Source organism: Rhineura floridana, chromosome 8 (genome assembly GCF_030035675.1).
Source record: "Rhineura floridana isolate rRhiFlo1 chromosome 8, rRhiFlo1.hap2, whole genome shotgun sequence".
Taxonomy (NCBI): Eukaryota; Metazoa; Chordata; class Lepidosauria; order Squamata; family Rhineuridae; genus Rhineura; species Rhineura floridana.
This window is the reverse complement of record NC_084487.1, coordinates 93,554,188-93,565,309: the sequence shown is the minus strand read 5'-3', so window position 1 is coordinate 93,565,309 and position 11,122 is coordinate 93,554,188. Positions and strand designations below refer to the sequence as shown.

Sequence of the window (11,122 nt, the reverse complement as noted above, 5' to 3'; positions counted from 1 at the left end):
TCGATGGGCTGAAATGCTTCTGAAAAGCACTCCGGAGTCACACTGCATGTGGAGTGAATTCGGCTTCGAAAGGCGATCTTTTCCCTGAAACCTGACCCTTTCCATTTCAGCCCAGTCTGCTCTGCCTCCTTTCCCCCACCCCCGTCTCTATCGGTCAAAGCAAACCCCGGAGGATGAAGCTGGCCGTGGGCTTTCCAAAGCTCCTCCTTAGTCCGGCGTTGCTTTAATGGCAGAGCCGGTAATTGCCGCTTTGGGAGATGATTTTCTCCGCTCCAGGGCCGCGGCGTGTCGTTTCCCCTCCTCCCAAACACATGTCAGAGAGAAAGTCAGTCCCAAAAAGACCAGTAAAGAGCCAGCTGTTGCGGCGCAGAGAAACCGCCGTCGAAACCTTGCCAGAAAAGAGTTCCCAGCTTCGGGAAGCGAACGGAAGCTCGGAACCCAATGAGCAGAGTTAAAATTCGACGGCAAGCGAGGGTGGAGAAGAAGGAGGCGATGCGATGCCCCAACTAGGAAAGGGGTGACTGGTTATATCATGATTACCCTCGGGATGATGAAAATCATTAGCCACACCATTTCCTTGGCGCCCAGGTGCGCCAGGACACCTGTACACCGACACGATCTTGGCTGGTGTTTCGTCCTCTCGCTCCGAGCTGCTGCATCAGGGGGCCAGGGAAGGCAACCTGAGCTGCCCCGGGGAAGGTGACAAGGAGACCAATCGGCTCTGGGAAAGGGCTTTCCTACCGTCTCAGAGCTGGCCCTAGGAGGGGACACGGCCGTCTCTCCCCAGGGGATCGGAGCCGAAGGAACTCGGGGGAGAGGAGGGGAGGAGCATCCCAACCCGGCTCCTTCCCCGGGATTAGGCAAGAGGGGATGGGCGTTGGCGGAACTTTGCTACAGGGGATCCTCGCGCCTTGTTAGGTCTGCGCGATCGTCCAGAGGATCCTAGCTAATAGCCCGATCCTGACAACGTGATGAGTCCCATTAATAGCAATGCCAGGAAATTCTGCTGAAATGTGTTTAAGACTGATGTGGATAGTCCATATCCCAAATATCCAGGGAGCGTCCCTTGAAAAACACCCCTAAAGGGCTTTCCGAGATTCCTCCTGTCGGCCTGGGACCAGCAATTGGCGAGGGCGGAGGGACAGTCTCTCCCCCCCCTTCACTAAGGGATATAAAGCTTAATGAGTTGCGATCGGTTTTGGACCGCTTGTACTATTATGTGTGCTAATAAAGTTTTTTTTAAAAAAAATCTTTACGGGATTTTCGGAGCGTTTGAACTATTGTTTGTGTTGATGAGGCTCTAAAGCTATTAGAAAACATTTGATTTAACACATACACGCACGCACGCACGCACACACCCCGAATTCTCCTCTCTTGGCTCTGCACGCTGCCCGTTTCCCTCCTCTTGCAGGAGAAAATTAAGGCCCGCGCCTTCCTAGACATGTTTACATAGCCCTTGGCCCCAGTTACTGAAAGAGAGATTTGTCGTTAATTAGTGGATCATCTTAAAGCGGAGAGGCTCAAAACCAATTGGCCCCGAAATGGCCCTGTAATAGCCCTGCAATTCACTTCCTTGGGACCGTTCCAGAGTTGAAGGCTTGAGAATTTCCCTGCCACGGGAATCCTCCCTCGCCTCTCCATGTGGCTAAAGGAAGCAAAGGCACTTCGATCCACACCTCCCCTAATTGGGATTTGTTGGTTTCGTTTTTAATTTAAAGAAAATCGTCTTGGGGTGGCGGTTTTAAAAGTAATTTAAATCCAAACACTTGCTTCTAAGTGGAGGCTTTAGTACTATGATCTATGAAAAGTCTTAACTCTTTTGAAAGGAATAGATCCACATCTATCTACCCCTTGGCCTGTGGTCCTACACAGACTCGTTGAAAGTATGTTGGACTTAAATCAGTAGGACAGACTGACAAGCCAATCTGTAGGGGAACTGCCAGTTGATCTTCTGTGACCTGCGGCGCGGAGAACAAGAAGTATTCGAGACATGCCCCGATTCTGTGTGCGAGCAGTCTGGATCCATGAAAACTGGCGGCGGCGGCCATTGTTTTAAATGTGACGTGGCATTGCAGCGGTTGGGGGTCGGCCCTGCTCGAATCGCTACGGGAAGTTTTGTCTAGCTGCGGTCAAGTTCCTCAACACTTAGAACACCTGAGTCTCGCCAAGGATTGTCCGCTTCTCCTGCAGCCTTTGAGTCGTTTCGACGGCACCGTCCGACCAGACGGCTTGGCAACCTGCCTCTTGGGTCTAAATACCAGTCGCCGCCGGCCTCAGTGGCTGAGAACACCCTGCTTTCCTCTGGAAGGCGGAGCCCGCTGGCTGCAGCGAAGCTCGCTGCAGAAGGAGGAGGGCGCGATGGTCCAAAGGCCCGGCGTCCAAAGGGCTACCTCCCAAGTGCCACCGAGAGGGCGGGGACCCAGGGCAGAAGCAGAGCAGCCGAGCGCGCACTCAGGCGCGCGAGCCCAGGGATGTGGGCCGGGGCTGAAACTGACAATCAGGCGGCGCAATTCTCCTCCTTTGTCAACTAGAAGCCCATCGCCAGCCCCTCAGTGTCCCTTCTTTAGAGGTCATGCAAGGAAGGGTCGTTCTTTTTTCTTTTCTTTTTTTGATGATGATGATGATAGAGGAAAAGATGATGTCATTTCAAGGCAAACAAGACAATTGATCAAGAGGCCTCTAAAGCCTGCGTAGGGGAAGGAGGATGAGAATAATAGGAGGGGGAGGGGAGGGGAGAGCCACCTCCTTCTCTCGGGGCGGGAGGAGGAGGCTCAGGCTCCAATGAAAAGTGGCCGCTTGGTCTGAGGAGGGAAGGGGGGTTCAACTTCTCTCCCCCCCCCTCAGTGCCTGTTGGAAGCGAATTGAGCAATTATCTAGTTTACCTTCTCCTCTTGCAAGTTAACGATTGGCGGGATCGTGGCTGCTGCTATTGACCCAACACTTTCCATTGAGAGAGAAAACGAGCGAGAGAGGCGAGGAGGAGAAGGAGGAGGAGAAAAGGGCGATCGTCCCCCGCCAAAGGCACGCAGAGGCGGCGATGGGCCGCCACGAGTCCATCGCGGTGGGCAGGCTGGTGCCGCTGTCGGCCGACGAGATGGAGATGCAGCTCTTGGTGGCGGGCCAGGCGGCGATCGAGACGTCGAGGGCGGCGGCGGCGGCGGGGTCGGCCTCCAAGGGCTTGGTGTCGGCTTGGGAGGACGAGGCAGCGGGGGTGGCAGCCGTGCTGGGTCCCCTCACCGCCGCTCAGTGACCGGGCGCGGGAGGAGTAAAGCCAGCTGGAGAGGCGCCCATTGGAGCGAGCGGCCAGCCATGGACAATAGCGGCCAGCAGCAGCAGCCCCCGACGGTTGCCAAGAGCCTGGCCGCTCCTCGGGGCAACATGTTGGGCGCCACCAAGCCTCTGGCGTTCTCCATCGAGCGGATCATGGCCAGGACGGCCCCGGAGCCCAAAGCCCTGCCGCTGCTGCCCCACTTCTTGCAAGGAGGAGCCCCCAAAGCCGGGGACCACGTCAAGCAGCAGCAGCAACAGGCGGCGGCGCTCAGCCTGGGGTCTTCCATCCCGTGTATGATCCCGTTCGTGCCGCTGGCTTACGAGCCCTTACCCAAGGCGGGATCGGAGCCCAGGAAGCCCCCTCTGGACGCGCCGCCCTCCTCCTCCTCCACCTCTTTGAGCTGCGCGCTGAACCTCAAGCCCCAGGCCGCCGACCTGCAGCCCCTGCAGCAGCACTACAAGCTGGTCCGGCCCCGCGTGGTCAACCACTCCTCTTTCCACGCCCTGGGCGCCCTGGGCTATTTCAGCCGGGCGGCGGATCCGTCGCCGCCACCGCCGTCGGGCCTGAGCCTCCACCCTTTGGCCTCGTACTTCCTCGGATCGCCGCTGCCGGCGCCCTCGCCCGCCTTGCAAGCCCCGACGGCGCCCAAGGCCTACCTGGCCGAGAGGAACAAGCTGCAGGCCCTGCCGCCCGGTCCGGACAAGTACCCGCCGGCGGCCTTCAAGGATTTGGCTCACGCCCAGCTGCACAGCGCCGCCGCCGCCGCCGCTGCAGCCGCCGCCGCCGCCGCCGCCCACCTCCTGGACGCCGACAAGTTGCCCTTCAAGGGCGTCGCGGCGGACTTCAGTCGCGGATCGCCCAGCGCCAAGCCCAAAGTCTTCACCTGCGAAGTCTGCGGCAAGGCAAGTGCGCGCTCCGGCCCCCTCCGGCAGCCCCCCGCCCCCTGCTCTCCAGCCCCTGGCGGCCGCGCTGGCGTTTTCCTCGCCGCGCCGTCGAACCGCGCCTCACTGCCTACTTTCACTTTGTGTGTTGTTGCTTTTCTCCTTCTTCTCAAGGTCTTCAACGCGCACTACAACTTAACGCGCCACATGCCGGTGCACACGGGAGCCAGGCCCTTTGTCTGCAAAGTCTGCGGCAAGGGCTTCCGCCAAGCCAGCACCCTCTGCCGACACAAGATCATCCACACCCAGGTAGCCATTCATCCATCCATCCATCTGCCCTGACCTTCAGCAGCTCTCTCGTTTCCCGCCAGCGCCACACACCCTCCCACCCAAAGGCTGGTGACTGCTGGTCTGGATTCATCCGGGCGCTCCCACTCTGTCTTTAGACTGGGGGAGAGGGCTCCCCCGGCATGTTTAACGTTTGCACTCTAAACGCGGTCACTGGAAGGCGAAACTCTGGTGTATGTGTGTGTGTGTGAGTGAGTGAGTGAGTGAGAGAGAGAGAGAGAGAGAGAGAGAGAGAGAGAGAGAGAGAGATTTCCTAGTGGGAGAGCTGTGTTTTCTTTCTTCGGAAATATTCCTTAGACAGCCGCCCGTCTCCATTTTTTCCTTTCCATTTCTCTTTCTCCTTTCCACTACCTGCCCGCCCCTCTCCGCTGTTTAGTTTCCTCGGGCCGCAGTCCTGAAATACACTTACTCGGAAGTAAGCCCGATTCAACTCCTTCGGAGTTTTCCCCCCAATTCTGTAGGATTAGATGGTGGTTTCCCCTCCCGCCGGCCCAGTAGACTGAGCCGCCTTGTTCCCCCCTGTCCCGGTTTCAACGTTAGAGGATGAGACACTGATAAAGTGCCCCTTGGGGGAGGATGAAGTTGATTCTCTTTCAAGCCAAATACCCCCCCCCAAAAAATTGTTGCTGTACTAGGGAAGGGCGCGAGAGCCGACTGCGGGGACAACGAGCGGGGAGAGAAGCTGGAAATTAACCTGCTTTCGATTTGTTTCTTTCTCCGGCCAAACAGGAAAAGCCCCACAAGTGCAACCAGTGCGGGAAAGCGTTTAACCGGAGCTCCACTCTGAACACGCACACGCGGATCCACGCCGGCTACAAGCCCTTTGTATGCGAATTTTGCGGGAAGGGCTTTCACCAAAAAGGTACGGCCCGTGATCGACGCACGTCCCTTTTCAGTTATTCCAAATCAAGGGGTCAGCATGCATCTTTTTTACTGGACGGTTTTAACGCGTATTGAAATATATGGTGCTTTGAAAGGGTGACTCGATTCTACCGCCTGCTGTATGGTTTCTTTGAGTTATGTGGGGCAAGGGAGGCTGTCCGCATTTACATGACCAGGAAAAGTATATTTCAGACTATTTAGCTCCTCCGATTTTATTTTATTTGTTCATTGATTGATTTATTGGCTGGCTATTTCTGCTCAGTTGCGTTGACCGGCGAAGAATTATTGTGGACGTAAAATGATAACAATAGTTGTAATTATGATTGTAAGGATAAATACGATTAAGAACGCAACTGTGCAGCTTTACTCGGAAGTAAGTCCCACTGATTTCGATGCGCCTTGCTTCGAAATAAGGCCGTGCTTTCCTGAACTCTGTGGGACCTGCATACGAGTAGCATTGCGCTGTGACTGTGCAGAGGAGTGCGTCCTCAGGCTGTGATGTGTTGCACCCTTACCTGGGAGTAAGTCCAACGACACTTATTGCCGAATAAACAGGCACAGGCTTGCGAGCGTCCCCAGAGCAGTGCGCCAAGCCCCGTCAAATGTTTTGAGCAATTCCCTTCGAAGCGGCCAGCTGCAAAAACCCGACCCATAACGCAGCTCGGTTACTACCGCGGTTGCAGATAGTTCAGCTTCACCGATGTGGATGGAATCAGCACCCGATACTAAGGCGAATGCTTATTTGGAAATAAATCCTGTCAAAAATCCGAATTATTTGCTTAGGACCAGACTGAGGAATAGTCGGGCCCTAATTGAATCCACACCAAAGCGCTTTAATTGTGCTGGTTTGGTTTCGCTATGTTTTTGTATTTTATTTGATATGAGGAGGAAGGCGAGAGAAGGGTTTTCAACCGGTTTATGCTTTGCGGCACTCACCGGTTCTCGAAGGTCAGCTCGGAATTCGGTTCATGGCACTTCTTTCAAAGAAGCGGCGGTTTGGATCCGGTCATAAATGGGCTCAGCAGGAGCGCTCCAAGATATCCGCTTAAAAAAAAAGTAGAAAAATCATTCAATTCGAATTCTGTCGGCGGAATTGACTGTGGAAGACGCCGTCCGGAGATGTTGATGCTAGTTACTCGTTTGTTTATTTCAAGGGAAGCCAGTGGGAGTTGTGGACTGCCGGGGCCCGGGGTGGGTGGGCTGCCGGGGGGGAGATTCTCCCCGCGTGCATCACTGAGCGCCTTTCCCTGTTGTTCGACCCCCCCTTCCCCCCTTCTCGCCGGCAGGAAACTACAAGAACCACAAACTGACGCACAGCGGCGAGAAGCAGTTTAAGTGCAATATTTGCAACAAAGCCTTTCACCAGGTGTACAACTTGACTTTCCACATGCACACCCACAACGACAAGAAGCCCTTCACCTGCCCCACCTGCGGCAAAGGCTTTTGCAGGAACTTTGACCTCAAGAAACACGTCCGCAAACTGCACGACGGCATCAACGGCGGCGGCGGCGGCTCATCCTTAGGCTTGCCCCGAACCCCCGGCGAGCCGGAGCTGCCACCTCCCCCGCTCCTCCATCACCCGTGAAGCGCCACCCGTCGGTCTCGCCCTTCTTCTTCTGCATGCACTTCGTCGGCGGTTTGCTGTTTCCGTGCTCCCGCTAGAGAGCCAGCGAGCGAGCGCGCCTCATTTTCGCCTCTGGGACTGCCCGAGAGAGGCTAGGAAATTGCTGGTTCCTTTTCTTGTCCTCTTTTTTTTTTTTTTTTGAGGGAGGGAGGGAGGGAGAGAAAGACTTGCGTCTCCCACCCCCCTCCTGTCTCAAGTTGGGTTTGAGAAAACCAGGACAAATGAAGCGTGCTTCGGGTGTATTTATTGAACGCGCACAGGGGAGAGCCAGCTTGGAAGCCTGCCTGGAGTTGCCACAGTCTCACTTTAAAGAGGGGGAGGCGGGTGGTGGGGGTGGTGGAAGAAACCCCCTTCTGCTGGGAAGCCCCGGCTGTGCCCCTTTCCTTGTCTCGGTTTGCTTTGTCTTTTGGAAGAGGCCCCTTCATGTTAAAAGGACTTCTCTTCCCTTCAGAAGAACAGGGCATCCTTCGAGCGGTGTCTCCTCTGTGTGCGTGCGTGCGTGTGTGTGGAGAGAGGGGGGGGAGGGTTGAAACGGCTCCCCCATATCTCAGAAGCCCCTGGATGTTCCTTGTTCGGTCCTTATCCCCAAAGGCCGTTTCTCGCTCCGTAGATCTCCTGCCCCGTAGAAAACAACGGGATGCCCCCAGAGGTAAAGGGTACCTTTCATTTGTGCCATCACGAGTCCAGAAGGTGGCCGCATCCGTCGTAGTTACTTCACCTTTGAAAAGGACGCGCCTTGGGTTCAAAAGTCTGTCCCTGATGCCGGGATATCAGAATCAACCTGGAATCTAACCTTCCAAAAAAGTTGCCCACGAGTATTTGAAAGCTGGCGCAGACGGTTTCCGACCTAGGCCCACCCACAAAGAGCGCACTGGAACGAATGCTCCCGGCCTTGTTAAGCCAGAGTTGTTGCTAATGCGGGACATGATGCCTAACTTACCCAATACATATTCTAGGCTCGGGCGTGAAAACATCGCTCAGAAGATGACCCCGCGATAGCCGCTCAGCGTTCAGGGACGCACGTTATTTCGCAAGCCCAACAGACACTTTTTGACACACACACACGCACACCCTTTTTAAGCAGTGCTCTAGCAGAGGCTGGCCCTCATGCAAGAAGTTCACAGCTCTGGAGAACGCGACTGGCCTTTCTTTGCAGAGCTGCCTCCTTTAAAAGAAATTCCCGTATTGCAGCGATTTCAGGGGACATCCAGGTTTGAAAGGGCTGGCTTCCCGCCCATCGCCGCCTCCTCTAGAAAAGATCACCGACGTCCCTGATTTCCAACGGTAGCTCTTATCTTGAAGGGCGGCCCCTTTGACGGAAGGTCACATCCCTTGAGCGCATCCCCAGAGATCTCTTATTGTAAGGAAGGGAGATGCTCTAAAGGAGGGTCCCACTTTACTTGAGATCCCGGCTCGTATAAATGTCCGTGGGTGTGAGTGTATGTGTGTGTGTCAGACAGACAGACAGATGCCCTTTAGTTTGGAAGGCTGTCATTACAAAATATCAGACCCCCTCCAGTTCATCCTTTGATAGGGGGTGGGAAGATCTCTTCCTTGAAGGGATGCCCCCTCCCCAGTGGACGTTCACTTATTCCCCTTTGGCTCTGACAACCCGCGACATCCATCCCTTTTGACTACTTTGTTGTATATAGCATAATCCTCCCCCCCCTCAAAGTGTGCCGACTTACCCGCCCCCTCCCTCTGATTCTTGATTTCTTTTATTCCTCGACGGGACCCGTTTCCTCCACCTGCACCCCCCTGCTCTAACCCCAACCATCACCCACCTCCTCTCTCCCCACCCCACTCCCATCCTGACCATCGTATTTCTTGTGGACGGACAGGGCTGGATTCAGTTTTGTACGGATCTGAAATTTCCAGTTGTATTTTTTAAAAAATTATTATTATAATTATTATAATAATTATTATTGCACGTGCAAAAAAAAGACGATTTGGTGGATCTGGTGGCAAATAAACGGGCGAATGGCCCCTTTCAAACGGAGTCCTCAAGAACCGTGGCTGTTGGCGAATCTGCAGGGCTTGGGAGGGAGAAAGAGCCGCGGATCGGGGCGGCGGGGTGTGTGTGTTTTGGGGGGGGTGTCCCGCCGGCCGCGTGGCCTGGAAGGCAAGGCGAGCTCTCGGAGCCCGCCGCCGATTGCTTGCAAGGCTCCGCCGTGCTGCATCACGCGCGGGCGGCTTCGTGTTGTCAGCTTGCAGGCTCTCCTGTCCTCTTGCCAAAACACTGCTCCAACTGCTAAAGAGTTTAATTAAGACTCGGGGGTAATTAGTTCGGATTGATCAAAGCTCAGGGACCTGAGAAGATTCGCTGCCAGCCAGAGCCAGCCTCCTCCCCTCCCCCTTCGCTTTCGAGACGGTAGAGAAGCGTGTCATGTTTGGCCGGGGTGGGTGTGTCCCCGATCTTCCCCACCTCCTTGCAAAAGCAAATCAGGCCTGTCTTTTCTGCGGCTTGGGGTGAACCCTCCCCTGCCCTGGGTCGGCTAGCCCGGGCAGACCCGAGCAGGCAGGCAGACGCACCCTCCCGGCCAAGTCACCCGCAGAGGGATGAGGGCCAAGTTCCTTTGTCTTCCCCTTTGGAGCCGAATGACTGGCGCTGCTTGTTCAAGGAGACGGGAAAGGAGCGACATGGTGTGTTTGTGGGGCGGGGTGCGTGTGTTAGAAATGAGCAGCAGGGATCCTGTCCTTCAGGAGGCCTCCCTTTCTCTCTCCCCGCCCCCGCAAAATGCCCGGGGTTTGGAAGGACTTAAGCTTCACTTTGCAACCGCCAAAGTTGGAGAACCAAGCCAGAGTTTGACAAGATCATTGCGAGCAGCAGAGCAGTAGCAAATTAAAAAGAGCAGGGCCGCTTCAAGATAGTCACAGACACGCCTCCGCCTATCTTTCTTTTCCTTTCTTTTTTGCTGCTGGGTTGAGAATGAGATCCTTGTTAATGCCTTCTACAACATCAACAGCCAATAAACCTCCCAGCCAATAAGCATTAAAGGGAAGAGTGTTAACTATTGAGAAGAATCTTCTCAGTGCTTAACTCCACTCATTTCACTCTGATTGGCTATAATCAGCAGGAAAGGACAAGGAAGCATGTTAGAAAACTCAGTGACTAACACTTCCCTTTTGTGCCGATTGGCTCATAGGATACTGGAGACAGGGACCCAGCTCCCAAAAAAGGAGAGGGTCTAAGACCCCTGAGACCCTGGACTACTCCTGAAGGAGGAGGAGGAGAATTAAAAGCAGTTCCTGGTGTATTCTGGATCAGAAGGAAGAGATAGGAAGGGAGGGCACAGGCTCGCCAACAGGTACTGCATAGAATATATATATACCGAGATGGGTAGCAAATAAGATCAAAGACGGAAGACAAGATGTGGGGAGAGAAACAAATAGGCAGAAAAAACTAATAAAAGAAAGATCTACAGAGCGTGAAAGAAGAAAAAATAAAATCAAAGGAAGCAGAAAGAAATGAATGAAAGCTTGACAAAGAAAGTCGGCAGCTAAGCGAGAGGTCGACTTGAAGAAAAATAAGAAGGCCCCCGGGCAGCTGAGGCAGGCTTGAAAAATAAAGGAAAGGCATGAATAAACCAGCAAGGCCGAGCGAGCCGACTGGGGTAGGGAGTCCTTAGCCGACAACAGTCTGAATCTCAGCCCCTTTTTGGCCCAGCGGGGGGAGGAGGAGGAGGAGGAGAGGAAGGGCCACAGCTATCAAGAGATCCCCCCTGTGGGATTTGGGGATCTGTCTGGCTTAACAGTCTCTCCCCCGGTCCAAGTCCTCTGCCTTAGCGAATGGGAGGGGGAGTGTCCCGGGGACGGTTGGGGGCGGTGTCTCGGTGAGGCTGACCTGGCCTGACATCTGTGGCAAATCCCGGGCTTGGGAAATCCCATCCCGCCACAAAGGCGGTGGGGACGTCCCTGAGGTTGTGGGTTCCGCGGAGCCTCCCAAGCCTCGCCTTTCCGCGCCAGGGTTACGCAGACCCACGTACCGAACAGGGCAGCTGGGGGGGATCCGAACTGGGGAGCGATCTTCTCGCAGGGGTAGATGGCAAGAACACTTCTTTTTAAAAAGCCCGTTTCCCCTTTCATGAGGCTTTCGAGTGTCCCCCCCCCCGAAAA

General features: G+C 55.0%; 1 protein-coding gene across 1 annotated transcript; it reads left to right on the top strand.

Moving 5' to 3' along the window:
* Window positions 1–547: 547 nt before the first annotated feature.
* Window positions 548–6,967, top strand: FEZF1 (FEZ family zinc finger 1). Its single transcript, XM_061582753.1, has 6 exons — window positions 548–699; window positions 2,150–2,411; window positions 2,899–4,173; window positions 4,327–4,461; window positions 5,230–5,362; window positions 6,669–6,967. The coding sequence occupies exons 1-6, from the start codon at window positions 548–550 to the stop codon at window positions 6,965–6,967; spliced, it is 2,256 nt and encodes a 751-aa protein (XP_061438737.1).
* The last annotated feature ends 4,155 nt before the right edge of the window (window positions 6,968–11,122 follow it).

What these genes read in the sequence shown, in the direction of transcription:
- FEZF1 (XM_061582753.1), top strand. Translation starts at nt 548, where the DNA reads ATGATGAAAATCATTAGCCACACCATTTCCTTGGCGCCCAGGTGCGCC. An exon ending in ACAAGATCATCCACACCCAG is followed by an intron (nt 4,462 to 5,229) that starts GTAGCCATTCAT and finishes CCGGCCAAACAG; the next exon opens with GAAAAGCCCCACAAGTGCAA. An exon ending in GAAGGGCTTTCACCAAAAAG is followed by an intron (nt 5,363 to 6,668) that starts GTACGGCCCGTG and finishes TCTCGCCGGCAG; the next exon opens with GAAACTACAAGAACCACAAA.